At 32.0% G+C, this 18195-nt stretch overlaps 1 protein-coding gene across 1 annotated transcript in view; it reads left to right on the plus strand.

Annotated features, from left to right (window-relative positions):
* The first annotated feature begins 2869 nt into the window (after window positions 1-2869).
* The window catches only part of LOC129227029 (esterase FE4-like), a 56302-nt gene continuing 40976 nt past the window's right edge, over window positions 2870-18195 (plus strand). Inside the window, 1 exon segment of the mRNA XM_054861664.1 lies at window positions 2870-3477. Within this exon segment, the coding sequence (XP_054717639.1) occupies window positions 3268-3477 (210 nt within the window). The 5' untranslated portion in view covers window positions 2870-3267.

Raw genomic sequence — 18195 nt, forward strand, 5'->3', positions numbered from 1 at the left:
GATAGGAATTGACATCACAGAGATGATTATTACTTAAACATCCTTATTTCCGAAGCTTTCAGCCCATCTTTTTTTCACCACAAATGCCGCTTATCGCATCATCTACCCCAAAAATCAAGTTCCGCACAAATAATTCATTTAACCCAATGAGTAAAAAGAGGCCCTGTTATGAATCGGAAGTACTTGAGCGTTCGTGCGATACAGGTGTACGAGGCATCACTTCCGGCTGAAGGGGGCTCCACCTGCATACCTCACTTCCTCTGGAGGAAAGTGGGTCCGTGAGCATGCGCGAGCAGATGACACAAGAGTGCGAAATACGAAAATGAAACTGGGTTGCCAATGTTTTTTAATCATCGCCTTTTGCTTCTTTTTCGGCGTTTTCCTTTTTAGTTATTTTTATTTTATGCGCAGAAAAAAATAAATATTTAGCTCTTTTTTTAGGAAACAAAGAGAATACAGGAAAGAAATGAATTTGTTTGTGATAGTTAAAATTTTAAAATTCAAGAATTGCCGGAAGATTTAAATCATTATGTGTTTCTTTTCTTTTTGTTTTTCTTCTTTGAAAAAGAAAGAAAAAAATTCTTTCCATTCTTCTTTTAGAATTCCTTGCTTGCTTCTAACGAATTGATTACTTCGTGTTTCTGAAATTTTTAGTTTTGTATAAATTTACATGTTTGCTTCTAACTAGTTAAATTACCTCGTGTTTCTGAAAGTTCTAGTTCTACATAAACTTCTATGCTTGCTTCTAGCGAGTTGATTACTTTGGGTTCCTAAAAGTTCTAGTTTTGCATAAATTTTTATACTTGCTTCTAACGAGTTGATTACTTCGTGTTTCTGAAAGTTCCAGTTTTGCATAAACTTCTATGCTTGCTTCTGATGAGTTGATTACTTCGTGTGTCTGAAAGTAATAGTTTTGCATAAACTTTCATGCTTGATTCTAAGGAAGGATTTTGAAAATTCTAGTTTGGCATAAATTTCTATGCTTGCTTCTAACGAGTAGATTACTTCATGTTTCTGGAAGTTCTAGTTTTGCATACATTTCAGTGCCTGCTTCTAACGATTTGATTACTTTGTGCTCCTGAAAGTTCTAGTTGTGTATAAATTTCTATGCTTGTTTATGATGAGTTGATTACTTCGTGTCTATTTATAGTAACAATTAACTTAACGCCATTTAAATTTTTTGATAAATTTGAATTTTGAATAAAACTAGGAGGCCCAGTACTATACTTTCCTGCCAAGGCTGTGAAACAGATTTCATAGTCTATACATTCAATAACGGAAAAAGTTGCGAATATTGTACACATCTGTTGCATCTTCAAATAGTTTTTAAATTATTGTGTGGAGGCTGCTTTTGAAGTTGCTGAAATTGCTCTTCTTATATTGTAATATTCTGTTCACTATTATGAATGATAAAAACTTGCGATGTTGTAAAGTGCAAAGAAAAAAACCATGTATAAATTTTTTCCGCTTTAAAATTGCCCATTTTTTAATAAAACATTTTATTTTGCATCTCATTTCCAGATCAACGTCATTCTAAATAGCAGGATATCTTTAAATGAGCCTAATAATTAATTTTAAATTGAGTTAATTATAATCATTTCTTAATTTTGCATTACTATACAGCATTTTAGAACAGTGGTGCCAAACTTACGGACCTCGAAGCTAATCCGTGTGGCCGGTTGTAATAATCAATGTTACGACAGTAGAAAAGAAATTATTTGGAGCCTTCCAAATCATTTTAATTCGATATTACGAATAATTTTTTGCAAAGTAGAAGCCAAATCGACTTGAATGTGTTTTTTTTTTTTTTTTTTTTGTAAAAACATATAAATTTCATTTCAATCAAATAAGCACCAAGTAATTATAACAATAATGGGGTTGTTTCCATGAGTCAAAAGTACTACCTTTAGTTACTAAGGTTGATAGAATGAGCAAATAAATAAATAAATAAATAAATAACATGGAGCGAGGAAAAACTTTTATTTTCCCAAAGTTTAATTCTTAGTTAATTTTTTAAAGTGTCCGATTTTTCAAACAAGGTGTGGTCTTTATGACGTGACAAGTGAGAAACTTTGCCGCGCTAATCCACTGGCACGTTGAATGCTCACGCTTGCTGTCTACTGCGTTTCCAGATTATGATAATTATGAAGCGAATCAAATATGGCGCTCTACGCTTGCTGTCAACCACCTCGACCAGTCCATGTGAGTAGAGAAGCGAATTAAGTATTGAGTTCTGTGCTAATGGCATCAGTGAATGGCATTTCATCACTTGTGATGTCATGTGCAGAAGCGTAAAAAATAGAATTGAAACTGCGCACCAATTAAAATAATATCTTTTTAAATATTATACTTTTAAAATTATTTTCTAAATGGTCAAATAATATGTTTTTAAGCTTGTCTTTCAGAAAAAAATACTTTTAAAATTTCGGAAACGACCCCATTATTGGTTTATTATTTTCTGCCCTTTTCCACGTTTTGCGGCATTCTCTAAAAGTCTTTAAAACATGTTTTAATTTTATATTTGTTCCTGCCCGCAAGATTCATCTTAATTTGAGGGAGGGGTGCTCATCCCTCAAGAGCATGAGCGCCCCCTCCTCCCACAAACAATATCACGAAGATCCAGCACTTAAATTTGATGCTCTCCCCCAAAAAGAGAGAAAAACGCCCCTTAAAACACCCCCTAAAATTAAACTTAATACCATACCATGCACCTGTGATGAGGAAAAAAAAACTCTGTCGCCAAAATACCTCGCCAATCACAACTCTTAGCAACCCTGAACGCTCGATGGAAAAAAAGGTGCTATTATTATCGTTATGCTCGAACAAAAACTTCTCTGCACGTGCATTCCAGCTTTATAATACACGCGGCGCAAAGCCAGAAAAGTTTCTCCTCCAGCCGCCTCCGAACTTCATCATTAGTACAAATTAAGAAACTATTTTTCGCTTCTTTCTTTGAAGTGTTGTCAATTCTGAAAGGGAATAGCTTTTATTTTTCTTTGTGAGAAGAATTTTGCAAACATAAAATGTGATACATGGCTTTGAAAAAGTTATTTTAGAGAACTAGTGAATTAGAACATTATGTTTTACTTAATCGAAAACACGTAATTATTTATTCTTCCGCAATTCTCTTGCAAGTTTGACGTGCCATAACATCATATGCTGACTACTGCTTTTTATTTAGACTTTAGAAAAATTTTGTGACAATCATCTGTATGAACTGAGAGAATTGTATTTAAAATCATTCCAAATTGTGTTGATAGTGGAACAATGAGCAATACTTTATTATTTCACTTCAGTGTGTTCGTTTATTTGTTGCAACTGTTATGTTGCTCAACTGCACAAGAGTATGGAACGACATTAACATTAAAACAAGGACTAGTCATTGGTAGGATTTTAAAGACTTCAAATGGACGAGATTTTTATGCTTTTCGAGGAATACCTTATGCCACACCGCCGATAGGTCTACTCAGATTTAAGGTGAGTGAAATATATTTTATTTGTTAAGGATGTTGTGTTAAGAAAAAAAGAAAAAGTTCTTTTTTAGGAAAGACAGAAATCTGCAGACAATAAACAGAAATAAGTTGAAAAATCTATTCGTTTATTTTCACACATATTTTATTCTTTATTACCCTTGTTTTAAAATATTTCCCCCGTTTTTTTTTCTCATTTGTTCCATCAACAACGCTAAGTTTTTTTTTTTTTTTTTTTTTTGAGCAATACATTGGTATTGACCTAAGATTTTAAAGCCTTTTACTTTAGATAATTGAAATAAAACATTCTTAAAATTTAAACGATATAATTAAAACTATATTATTTTAACTTTGTGTTTATTTTTCGAGAAGAAAAATTTATTAAAGTAAAATTCAAATAATCAAAAAGAACTTTTAAAAAATGCTTGTGCAAATCTTTTCAAATTCCGTCGATAATTCTTAACAATTGCATTTAGCTCCCTTTCTTTTTCTTTTTTAATTTTTTGTTAAAATATTTCCCTTTTTTTTCTTCTTTTTTGTATCATCAATGCTAAGTTTTTTGCGTTGACCTAGGATTTTAAAACCTTTTCTTCAAAATAATTGAAATAAAAGACATTCGTTAAATTTGAATGACATGATTAAAACTATATTTTTAAAAAAACTTAATGTTTATTTTTCGAGTAGAAAAATACATTAAGTAAAATTCAAAAGATCAAAAAGAACTTTTGGAAAAAAAAAATGCTTGTGCAAATCTTTCCAAATTGCGTCGATAGTTCTTAAAAATTGCGTTTTGTTTCTCTTTTTTTTTTTACTTTTCCTTGATATCTCTTTTTTCTTCTTTTTTGTTACCTTTAAAACGCGTCTTTTTTACGTTGTATTGAGTTGATGAAGAGAACTGTTAAAAAAAAAAGAAGAAGAAGAAGAAAAAGAAGAAAAATGAAAAAAAAAGCACTAAAAAAACTTTTAAATATCTGTGGATTTTTTTTTTTTTTTTTGGTTCATAAGTTTTTTTTTCCAGTTCAGAAGGTTTTGTTTTGTTTTGTTTTGTTTGTATGATGCAACTAATGGGCGGCAATTTATTGAATGCAACTAATGTGTTGAACATTTGCTTGCTGTGTGCATGTGCTGAACATAAACCTGCTAAAAGTTTGATTTGTTAAAACAATGAATTATTTATCTGAAAGAATGACTTTATTACCATTTTTAATTATCTCTTATTAATTTTAAAGTTTTTAATCATGTTTCAACCTTTTTATCTTTTTCCTTTTCATTTTCTAAAAATTTCAATTCCAATATCGCCTTAAAAACCTGAAACAAAACTCACTGAAAAATTGCATAGTATTAACTGGAAATTAAATTCCAAGCACCAGTGTATATAGCACTATTATCTGAGGTGTGTATAGAAGAACTACTGAAAACACATTTTTTACCTTAGAAAAACAATGTAACAAAAATTTATAGTTTTATCGTATAAAAGTTCTTGAAATTGAAAGCAATACCATGCTAGAAAAAACTACCTTAAAATTTTAGATCATTTGCTAAGAAGATATGAAGCTAAGAAGAGAGAAAATTCATAGTAACAATGATGATAGTAACAAAAATGTAGAATCTGATGCATATACACTGTAAAGGCTGCTATCGAAAGAGGAATCTGTATTTAGTCTGAAGTGATGACCTTTTAATGAAATTCAAATATCTTTTTACAGCTCATAAAATATTATTTTCTAGGCAATTGTAATTTTATTGTGTAAAAACTTTCATCTAAAGAGAAGTTATATTATAACTGGATGCAATTTCTAACTTCGGCACAATATTCATCTCTATAATACTGAAGTTAGTGCTGTTTAAAACATTCCTTATTCAATTTCTTCAGTCCGTTTCGTTGTGTCTTACGTTTGATAATTTTATAATAAAATTTAATACCTACGGTTAATGGTTGCTTGTTTTTTACTTCCTTTTACAAAAAAGGTAGTATTGTATTCAAAAGAATTTTCACTCAAAAATCGACCTTAATTTCCATTTTACTCTCCCCCGAATGAATGTTGAGTTTTTCTTTCGAATAGATCACACGAGGATAAGTGCCTAAGAACTTATAGACACGCGAAATATCCATTTTGACGATTCCCAAGTTAATTACAATGAGTTTTCTCGTAACGTCTGTATGTACGTATGTATGTATATGCGTATGTACGTATTTATGTCGCATAACTCAAGAATAGCATGTCCTAGAAAGTTGAAATTTCGTATGTAGACTCCTAGTGGGGTCTAGGTGTGCACCTCCCCTTTTGGTTGCATTCTAATGTTTCAAAGAGGGCCTTTTGCCCCTTTTTGGGGAGGAAATCACTGTTAATTTCGATGTAAACTCAAGTGGTGTTATAATTTGGAGGACACTTGGCGATATATCGCCAGTCTTTTTATCGCGAAGTTTTTTCGCCGGCGATTTTTTTATTCTTTTTTTTTTTTTTTTTTAATTTGGCCACTGTTAGTGATATTTAGAGAGTTAACTATTGAATCACATTAAAATTGCCAATAATGGGAAAATGACATTTAATTAAAGTAAAAGGAAGTCATGTGATACACACATCAGCTCGTTATATTAGCAATAGGAATTTTATTGCATGGCATCATGCAGAAAGAAATTTTGCGTGCGTATGTGGTCGGTTTGGGAAAGTTAAAAATACTGAAGTGATAATAAGAGTAGAAATAATATCAAACTAAATAAAAGTCTAACGTTACATCGAAATTCAGGGATCCATGAAATTCCTTAGGTAAAAACAGTAGCTGTTAAGAAAAATGGGAAGAAAAAAATTCTTTCTCAGAAGTTTTCTCCGTGAGCGTGGTTGAAAAACTAATTATAGTGGAAAATTTCAAGTGGAAGTGTAATTTATAGTTAGCACATAAAGTTCATAAAAGAAAATTATTCGAGGTTCATTCATGTTTTACTACTAGTTTTTTACTACAATTAGGAAAGTACCGAATACCGTATTTTGTCGAATACCGAATATTTAATTTAACCTTTTAAATGCCAAATTAAAATAGAAAATATTTATCTATTTTTTGTCAATGTAACATAATAAATTTATCTACATTAAGTACAATTGAGGAGTTAGAACCAATCAAAACCACACATGTACAGATTCAGCGAAAATTGAGTCAGAAGCTGATTTAAACATTACAGAATGATTCCTACAACACTGTATTGTTAGTTTCAGTCAAAAGAAAATCATGTCTTATTTAAATTCTGTTTTAAAACTTAGATCCTAACTCAAACAAAAACATGTTCATAGGCTTGTTTCAAATCAAAAAACCAAGTTCATCTGATCAATAGGAGGCCCTCAGTTTGTTCAAGGGACACAGAGCTGATCTGCACAGCTAAGCTCTGTGCTACTTGCTATTTAAGTTATGGTAGACGTCAGTGAATGGTTTTAGGTTCTTAATCCGTTCAAAAATAAACGTGCCCATCAAGATTTTAATCAAGCAAATACATTTTCATCAGATCCAATCAAATGAAGACATGTCGTCCTAATTTAAAAATTTTGTTACAGGTATTGGTTTTCCTACATTCGAAAGCTTTCTCTTAAAAATATCAATGCGACTAAATCAATGTTTGAATATACAAATAGTTTTTCCGTAAAATGTTGTTAGAAACACGTTTTTCGTGAATTTCCAAAAATCGTTTAGGATGGACATGTGTGTTTCTGATTGGTACTTCCTCAATTATCAATTTATAATAAATCATTCCTAAAGTAAAAGTGAATTACTATAGTAAACGTCTAACTTACATATTTTAGTTTTATCTGCAATTATATGCTCAAAATGATAATTAATCTCTTCACTGTTATATGATTTAATACACTGTAAAAAAATTCCGAAACGTTACTGGTTATCTTCGTAGAACGTTTCGGGATTTCAGAGGTTTTCACCTATTTCCCCGCAAAATCAAGTATCTTCGCAAAAAAGTTTCTTGAATTGCTAAAAGATGCACGAATGCAGACATTTCACTGGTATGAAAGATATTTTTTGCTACCAGTTTAAAGAATGACTGAGCATGTTTATAAGGTGTATCGGCTTCAATTTGATCACGGCCCGTCCAGATTGACTGAACTCCCAATGGGAACAAATAAGTCACTGGATAGCTGCAGCCTTGCGAGGCAGGAATTGCAGGCAAGTATTCGCGCAGCTTTGGCCATGGTCGCGGTAACGCTTCTGGACCTTTCCTGGTAAACCAGGAAGATTCTAATCAAATACATGAATACTATTTAATTTTTGTAGAAGGTTCACGACTGGCTTTGACATGGGATATTTCCCAGCATTTCAGGAAGGTTATTCACTTGTATCGGAAAACGTTCCTGGTTTTTGTAAGAAATGTTACTGGTTGAAATTGGGCACATCAGCTGCCTATTATTTTCCAGGAACGTTTCTGAATCGTTTTTACAGTGTAACTGATAATAATGGTGTAATCAACTCTTAATGACTCGAAGTCCTAAGATACCGGCTAAAGCCTTCAAATTTATGGTCGTTTGAGCTGTAGGAAGTTCCCACAACCTTTTCACAAGTTTATGACGTAATGAAGACTTTGAGATAAAGGAACATGCGAGTTATAAGGCTTCGAGTTATCACGAGTTGACTGTAATATGCTGTGTTATAAATAATCTTGTATACAAATGAAAATCCAAGTTGCCTAAAACATTGTTAAAAAATACAATTTATTCAAATGATTTTCTGATATCTTAGTGACTTCAATAACGGATCAACGAGTGTTACTGCCAGGGTTTCTTCTTGCTACAATTTCTTCAAATGTGATAGTTATCTGTACTTTAACATTCAGTCATTGTATAAAAGAGATATATTTATTTATTTTTTTTATTCATTATTCATTTTTATTTTTTTGTTACTATTTTTTTTCTTACGAATTATCGACTAACTGAATTACAAGCCGCAACACTATTCGGTTTCGAAATATTAAATTATTCGGCCGAACTGAATATTCTGCCGAATATGCAGAGTGCCGAACACCAAACTCTAACTATTAATATAACATCTAATTATTGGAACATCAACCTCTAATTATTAATATACCTCTAATAATGATCACATACAATAATGATGGGTGGTCGACGGTTTGGGAGGGGGAGGTCATGACCCCCAAATATTAAAGTATTCGGCCGAACTGAATGTTCTGCCGAATATGCAGAATACCGAACCCCAAATTCTAATTATTATCTCTAATTAATATCATTACTGTTCAAAAACTTAGGTTTTACTTCAGTAAATTTTGCGTCAAAAATCTTTTCCTGAAAAACCAAATTGAATATCGTTTTTCACAAAATAAAAATAAGAACAGTAAGACATAGTTGTAGCAAGATATATCGACTTTTTGATATTTGGGTCGGCCCAAAATCAAACACAGCAACTGAAAGGTTTTAAGCAGAAGTAGTAGCGTTTACTTAATTCTTTGAGTAATGATATGAATGAATAATTTTCGCGTTTTAAGAAAGAGGGAAATAATGCCATCAATTTTACAATTATAATGTTATGAGCATTATGAGTGAAATAATTTTGCTGTACATTCACTGCAATAACTTAGAACAATTTAAAAATATGTCTGATAGCAGAACTCAATACGAATATTAAGCAATTGTTCGAAAAAATAGGATAAAAAGCGGGATGGGGCCATATTTTGCTTATAAAAGTGAAGACGTATATTATAAACTAAATCGGATCTCGAGACAATTCAAGCACATACGGAGCACCTAGAAGCAAAGGGATGTAAATGCCAAAATATGGAGATAACAATCACAAATGGTAGAAAGAACAATTCTCTGTTTGAGGAGCAAGAGATGGTACTAGTAGCACTGGTAGGTGCAGATATACAACATTTTTAGGATTTGGGGGGGGGGGGGGATGTTAACTATCAGGGGCGGATACAGAGCAGATTTTTAAGAGGTAGGGTCAAGCTAAAAAATGTAGTGTTAGATGTCAAAAATTTCTGAAATTATTGGGTGTCAATCAAAAACACCAAATCGGCCGGGAATAAGGCTCCTAGTAAGTTATAAACTTCTTAAATTATTACTTAAACAAACAATTAATAAATTGAAAAGATTATGAAAAACACCTACATTTTACTCAAAGTATTTGAACCACTATTTATAGTAATGTATTTGCATCATATTCTACATCCATCCATCTTTTATGCAATTATTAAATGATGATCACATACAATAATGATGGGTGGATTGCATGGTCGACGGTTTGGGAGGGGGGAGGTCATGACCCCCATGACTCTCCCCTTGTATCCACCCCTGGCACTTGTTTTGCTGAGAACTTTGAAAAGTCAACTTACATCAATTTATTTCTCATTGTCTCGTGTGATCACTTTTAAATGTTATACTAACCGTATAAAATGATTGTCACATTTATTTTTTCACAACCGCTTTTAAGGTAACAACATTGTTCTGAATTAGAAAAAATTTAATATAAGGACATAACAGCCAAAGATTGTCATAAGCAGATTTTCGATTTTTATTAATAGTTTCAAATAATTCGATTTGGGGGGGGGGGAATCGTAAAGAATGAATGAAATTTCCTATCTACGCTTCTGCAAGTAGAACGATCGGAATTATTTTTTCAAGAATTCCAAGGCTCCCTTACGTTTGAAAATCGCAACAAGCGATCAAGGAATTTTGTGAAAAAAATAGCATTCAATATGAAATGGGAAATGTTTTTGAAGTTGGATAAAATATCGCGATTTTGTTACCTTACTTTAAACTTCATGAACTTTTATGCTCATAAATAACTGAAAAATAGTGTACACTAGAGTTCATTCTAGACATCAAATAAAACAAGGCATTGAAATTTATTAAACACACACACATAAGAAAGGAAAAATGTCCATGGAAATGGCATATTTTTCCACATAGCTAATAGATGAAAAGATATTCGTCTTTTCATCCATTTGTTCACTTATTTTGCATTGAAAAAGTTCCTTGTAACCCTGAAACACGTGTCTGCAGTAATCTGCAAAATGTGCAATTTAACGTTGTTATTTCTTTTTTGCTTTTCACGCACAAAGGTATTGATTCAACTTCAAGAACAGGATGACTTCCAATTGAGAATGTCAACTCTAGGTATATGGTTGAGAAATTTCTGCCTTATTTCCTTTCTTAGTATTTATTCCATATCATCAACAACAACAAAAACGTGTGAAAACACACAAACAATGCGGTATATGCTCTTTTCTGGAAGAACATCTTTATGTTTTTCATAAAACAAGCAAACACCTTTTAACTGTGCTAAGTGAATTTGAAAACGCAGCGCAGAAAAAATGAATGAATTTATGACCAATTTCTGACTTCACTTCAAATGACTCATTTCTTCCTTCTATGTTTAAAGTTCACGAACTTTTGCGACAAATTTATTCTTGCTGTTCATTATAGTGTTCCAGGAAACAATGCATAGACAATAAGAAACGCATTTCACATGAAATATTATCCACAAAAATCATTTTAGCCCTGACCTTGCGCAGCGACGTGATATTGATATTTGCATGTGAACCTTTTCTTTTTCTTTTTCGTGACAGTAATTTTATTTCGTGACGTGGCGGTATGACTATTCTGACAAAATTCGCAATTCATTGTTTTAGGAGCATTCACGAATGAAATTGTTCCCGCTTGTGCTCCATATTATAGCTACCGTGTTTTGTTTATGTTTAGGATAAATAGAAATTCAATCCGTCTAGGTTCCAGATGGGAAAAGAAAGGATTGGTTCGTATCTGTGATTCCAAAAATAGAGTGAGATAACCCCACAAAGAGAATTTTATTTTAACGAAGAAATTTGTAAGCGGCAAAGTTGTATGTGACGAATATTTTGAGTATCCTTATGATTGTATAAAACCATTCTTATTGCGCATAAATATACACTGGGACGTGCTATCCTTAAAACGAAAATCACAAACATGGATGATCAGTGGTAAAAGAATAGGGAAATTTCAAGGAAGCGATACTCTGATTAAAAAAAAAGTGCTAATTTTAAAGATTTCAACCATTGTTCCTCAATTAAAGAAAAACATAGCAGAAACTTTCACATTACGCGCGTTCCATTTGCACGGGTTTCACATTTTTACGCGTGTATTTGAACTTTATTCCCACAATTTTAAACTTTGACTTATAATTGTGATATTGCCAAATATATGAGAGAATTAAGTAGTATCTCTTTCAAAAAATGTTTTTGCTCAAAAAATAATGACTAACACGTGTTGCAGGAATGACGGCTATTGCCCACGTTACTACTAGCCTACCACACACTGAAAAAAATTTCAGATACGTTACTGAGTATTTCCGTGTAACGTTTCGGGATTTCAACGTTTTTTATCCACTTCCTGGAAATATCAAGTATCATTGTCAAAAAGTTTCCTGAATGGCTACAAGTTTCAGGAATACGGACTTCTCTCTGCTGTAAATATATTTATAGCTCCCTGTTTAAAGATTAACTGAGAGTATTTATAAGGTGTATCGACTTGGTTTCAAGTACGGGTTGTCCGGAACTGTTTAAGGGGACACTGGACGTTCAAAAGGAAGAAATTGTTGTCAAATTTTTGAAATTTTTATTTTTTGAATTTATTTGAATATGAGGATAATTTTGTGAGTTTTGTTTTATTTATTATATTACAGAGAATGACTTAAAATAAGTTTCAGTGTTGTGAAATCAAAATAATTACGCAAGGGACTTTTCAAAGTTTTGTTAATTATCGTTAAGGTTGTTTACATTTTTTAAATAATTGGTCTTCTAATTAATTTTTTTAATGAAATTCTATAATTAAGCTTGTACTAGTGTTTAAAGTATATGGTTAAAATTTCATGCAAATCCATCAATAATTAAAAAAGTTTGTTTTCAAGGTCCAGTGTCCCCTTAAGCTCCCAAAGAGAGCGAAAAAGTCTTTGGACTACTTAGCTTTGCAAGAATTGCAATCATTACTTGCAATTCTGGTTTAGCTTTAGCCATGATTGCAATGCTGTTCAAAGAACTGTTATATTATCCCTACCGATGATTACTTTAAAGTTCTAGAAACACGACCGGCTTTAAACGGAATGATTTCTGGTTTCTCAGGATAATTTCAAGGAGGTTACTGAGTTTTAGTGGAAAGCATTCCTGGTTTTTGCGAAATATGTTAATGGCTGAAATTGGGCACATCAGCCGCCTAATATTTTCCAGGAACGTTTCTGAATCGTTTTTACAGTGCAACGTTACACGGCAGTTGATGGATATAAAGCTTTTCTATACACTACACTGGATCCTAGCAATGTGATACAAAACAATTATAGTAACAGAGCTTGCCAAATATTTACAAAAATCACGAACAATATCGTTTGTAGCCATTCTGCGAGCATCGAAGCCATAACATAAATGTACCGATCAGAGGCGAATACAGGCAAACATATAGGTATTTGGGTAGGAAAACTTTTTTAATTTTTATTTTAAATATTAATTGTGATCTACCGATGCCCAGGACAGTACTTATTTAGTTAATATTGGGACTACTTTGATTTTAAATGTTTTATACAATTTGTTGTGTGCGAGCTGGGCAAACTTAAGCAATTCATTTCGTTTACTTATATTCATTCATTTATTAAATCACTTACGTATTCATTCATCAGTAAACTCATTTACAGTCTTTCATTTATTCATTCATTCATTTATATTCATTCATTCACTCACTTATTTATGGTTATGCATCAGTTAATTAATTAATTAATTTAATCATTCGTTTATTGTTTGATTGTTTATTCACTTATTCATTCGTTGGTTTATGTATTCATTGATTTGATGAAAAATTTATTTTTAATTGTTAAAAAGAAAATATCTCATAAGGAAACGCGGGCTACTTTGGCCCACATTTTGATTTTTCTCTCATCTTTTCTCAATAATTTTATGACTATATATTCATAATTCTAAGTTGTGGAAAAAAATTTTACGCATCTATAGAGTTCCATTGGTTTAATTTTTGAACACTGATCACTTTGCTTCAAAGTATTATTACCCTTTTTAATTGTCTTTTATTTGGACCAATGTAACCCTTACTTGTGGTTTACTTTGGCCCAAGTGGTTTTCCTTATTTAAAATCATTTTAGAACTAACTAGAGCCAAAGAAAGACGTGTGTTCACAGGAAAAGCTTTTCTTTTTTCAAAGAAAAATAGTGCTAGCCAAATTATTAGACTAAGACTGTTTCAAAAGCAAATTCTTTATTGATTACATAACTATAGACACCTTAACGAACAGTGAAATAATTATCTAATATTTAGTATGCATTCCCTTGTTCTTGATGAGCATTTTAAGTCTTTTTTTGGCATATTTTTCACAAGGTTTACACCATTTCTTAACACTTTTTGAAAAAGGAGGTAAAAAATTGTTTGTACTCACTATTATATATACTCACATACACATACTCACTAATTACCTAAAACTAACTTTAAATATAACAGAACACACTAATAAAAAGAACTAGTGAACTGTTTAAGCTGATTGAGGTTATGTTCCTGGTAGGTAAATAAACAAAGAACATAAGCAAAGCAGACAGTGCTGCCACCTGCAAACATTAAATTATGGTTAAATAACGTAATAATCAGTGTACAGTATGTACTGTACTTTAACAGTAAAATAAATAATATTTTAGTACAAATAATGTACAAAAAAACAAAAAAAAACTCTTTAGTCAAATAATTTGGTCAGCACTGTACAATTAACAAGAAGTTTGAGTCAACCATGTTTGTTTTAAGAAAAATTATAAATATTTATGTAACGTGTGTGTATACCAAGTTATTGTCTCAGAAATTACAGACAAAGAATAGTCTTATTTTCGTCGGTTTTAGAGGTTGAATAAGTTTATTAAGGTAATAAACATTCGTAAAACAAGGATCCAAAATTGTCGCTCCCTTCGAAAAATTTTTGGTGCGTTCCATGCACTGAACCCCATTTTTCTCTCGCATGAACTTTAAACTGTCCCTGGAAACCCGGGTTTCTTCCGCAAAATTCCGTAAACTTCCAAAAGAATGTTTCCAAAGAACGCTGTCTCTTTTCCTCAATTTGGGCAAAAGAAGTACCCTAGGGCTAATATAGCCCGCGTTTACGGTACGAGTCTGATAAAAATGCATTATTCTTTCTTTATATGCTGTAACTTTAGAAATAAATTTCCAATTTGCTCATTTTGAAAAGATAATTATCTTAACAATTTCACTCTGTTCACATTCTTCTAAATGCTCAGTCCTGTTTCAACTGCTGTTACATTGCTTGAACTCTGTTACAACGAAATTCCCGTTGCAACAAATAAAGTTTGAGGTCTTTTGAAGTTTGTTTTACCGGGATTCCACGGTAATCACTACAGATAGCGCCTAAATAAAAACATTTTTAAAAATATTTTTAGTCTTAATTTACTATTCTTGTTTAAATTTTACCTGCCTATAAATTAACAGCTTTGATCTCCCAAAACGGACTTGATCATTAATGAATTTTTAAACCGTCCGGTATTTAAGTTGGTTTATCTTTTAAAAAATCTGAAGTAATCTCAAATCTGAAAAGAGCTGATATTTCTCGCAGCTCAATCTTCTTTACTAATAATAAAGCTGAAAGTCCCTCTGTCCGGAGGATCTCTGGATGTCTGTAGGATGTCTGGATCTCTGTGACGCGCATAGCGCCTAGACCGTTCGGCCGAATTTCATGAAATTTGGCACAAAGTTAGTTTGTAGCATGGGAGTGTGCACCTCGAAGTGATTTTTCGAAAATTCGATGTGGTTCTCTTTCTATTCCAATTTTAAGAACAAAATTATCATAAGATGGACGAGTAAATTACGAATTATCATAACGTGGAACCGTAACATGGGCACAAGCCGATTGGCGAGATACGAAATTATCATACCGTGGAACCGTAACATGGGTACAAGCCAATTGAGGAGAAAATTCACCATACATTTTTTTGTAAATATACAGGCGAACCAAAAGACCTTTTAACTTTTCTATTACGGGCAAAACCGTGCGTTTACCACTAGTTACTAATAGTCAAGCTGAAAGTCTGGATCACGGTCTGGATGTCTAGATGTCTGGATGTCTGTGACGCGAATAGCGCCAAGACCATTCGGCCGATTTTCATGAAATTTGGCACAGACTTAGTTTGTAGCATGGGTGCGTGCACCTCAAAGCGATTTTTCGAAAATTCGATTTTGTTCCTTTTCTATTCCAATTTTAAGAACATTTTACCGAGTATATCGTCATAACGTGGACGAACAAATCACCATAACGTGGACTAGCAAATTACCACAACATGGGCGAGCAAGCTACCATATGCGACCATGGACGAGCAAATGAACATAGAAAATTGGCGAGAAATTCATCATCCATTATTTGTAAATGTACAGGCGAACCAACTGACCTTTTAATATTCCACTACGGGGGCAAAGCCGTGCGGGTACCGCTTGTTATTCAATGAGAGCATTTATGATGGTTAGATATAATAGCCAAAAATATTTTTAAAGTACAGTCTTGCTCATTGATCGCTCTATCTTCTTTCTTGACTTACGAAAATGAGAATACTCATAAATAATCTTAATGAATTAACTCATCTCTCAGCCAATTCATCATTTACTTCCAAAACTTATCGATTTAAATAGTTTGAACAAACATTTTAAATTAATTTTACGAATGAATGTATGACTTGGTCAATCAATCAAGTCAATCAATGATTCGTCTGTCGTCCTAACTCAAAGAGCTTTAAATGGCTGAATAAATTAAGCTGAGCTTACTTCTCTTGTTGGTTTTCATATTCTTATTGCAAACGATGAAAACTGCGATAAATTTATCTCTAAATCTAAATAGTGGAGCAAAGTGACATGGTGAAATATTTCGTCAGCTTTTACGTGCCACCTATCTGGTAACAGTTTAACTATGTAGTGGCACATGTAGTCTATTCCAGCCAAGAAAAAAATACCACCGAAAATTAAAGCATAAATGATGATGCAGGCAATTCTCAGAAATTGATACTCACGTTGAAATATTTTGTTGTAAGTTTTAAATTATTTTTGTTATTATAAAATTATAAAGTTCTTGTTATTAACATTCTAAAAATTATCTGAGAACTTTTAATATTAGGAGCAGTATTCATTTAGTTTATTAAGCTTATTTGTATTTTAAATATTCTGTATAATTAGTCAAGTACATGCGAGTAAAGTGGATGGGGCGAAGTGAAATAATTTATTTCGCTAACTCACTCAATCGTTTACTAAATCACTTACGTATTCATTTATTTTCTTATTTATTCACTACTTTACTTACTTATTTAATTTTCTTCATGTAATAATTATATTATTTATTTAATTTTTCACTTATTGGTTCAGCATCTTTTCATTTATTCATTCAATCTTTTATTTACTGATTCATTTTCAAAACACCATTCAAAGTACAGTGCTGGCCATATTATTAGACTAAAGAGTTTTCTTTTTCTTTGTACACTATTTATACTAAAATACTATTCATTTTATTGTTAAAGTACAGTACATACTGTACACTGATTATTACGTTATTTTAGCATAATTTAATGTTTGCAGGTAGCAGCACTGTCTGCTTTGTTTATGTTCTTTGTTTATCTACTTACTACGAACATAACCTCAATCAGCTTAAACAGTTTACTAGTTCTTTTTATTAGTGAGTTCTGTTACATTTAAAGTTAGTTTTAGGTAATTAGTGAGTATGTGTATGTGAGTATATATAATAGTGAGTGTAAAAAAAAATTTACCTCCTTTTTTAAAAAGTTAAGAGATGGTGTAAATCTTGTGAAAAGTATGCCAAAAAGACTTTAAAATGCTCATCAAGAACAAGGGAATGCATACTAAATATTAGATAATTATTTCACTGTTCGTTAATGTGTCTTATAGTTATGTAATCAATAGAGAATTTGTTCTTAAAACAGTCTTTGTCTAATAATTTGGTCAGCACTGTATATGTTTCTTTTTTATACGAACCATGACTCTTAGCAAACGTTTACTATTGTAGCCAAAACGTTAAGATTCACCAAGGTCACGAACAAATCGTTCTCAAGATCCTGTTGAGGTAGTGAAGATTTATGAACACCCTTGTATATCATTCATAATCATTCGTAAGAATCTATTGTCATGATTGTTAGTTCCGATTGTGTTTTCGCTGCACGAATCGACCGAAAATCGCTAACACGATATATTTTGAGAAATTTATCGGTTTACGTCAGTTGTTTTTGTGTTATATGGTTGTTCGTCATTGTTTTTCTTTTTTCTGTACAGAATGTTACGGTCATTGTATAATTTTTTGTTGACCACACACACACACACACTCACGATTGAAAGTTCATGTTGATGATCTCACGTGTAAGTTATGGACAGTATTTCCTGTTACTTACCGATATACAGTCGGACCTCAATATAAGGTCACCCCTCTGGACTTCACGAAACTGACCTTATAAGCGGGTTGACCTTATAACCGATTGATATATATTCATTGATAAATAAACATGTAATTCATTAATTCTTTTCAAAATTTAATATGTTCAAAACTATCAGTTAATTAGGTTATTATAGTGAAATTGATTTGAACCAATTTAAATTTTTGGAATCAATTAAAAACTTGAAAAGATTTTTTAAAACTTTCATTTAGAGTAAAGCTTCATTCAAATATCCCCAAGCAAACAACTAATGTGCAACTTACCTTAC

This window comes from Uloborus diversus, chromosome 7 (assembly GCF_026930045.1).
Source record: "Uloborus diversus isolate 005 chromosome 7, Udiv.v.3.1, whole genome shotgun sequence".
Lineage (NCBI taxonomy): Eukaryota > Metazoa > Arthropoda > Arachnida > Araneae > Uloboridae > Uloborus > Uloborus diversus.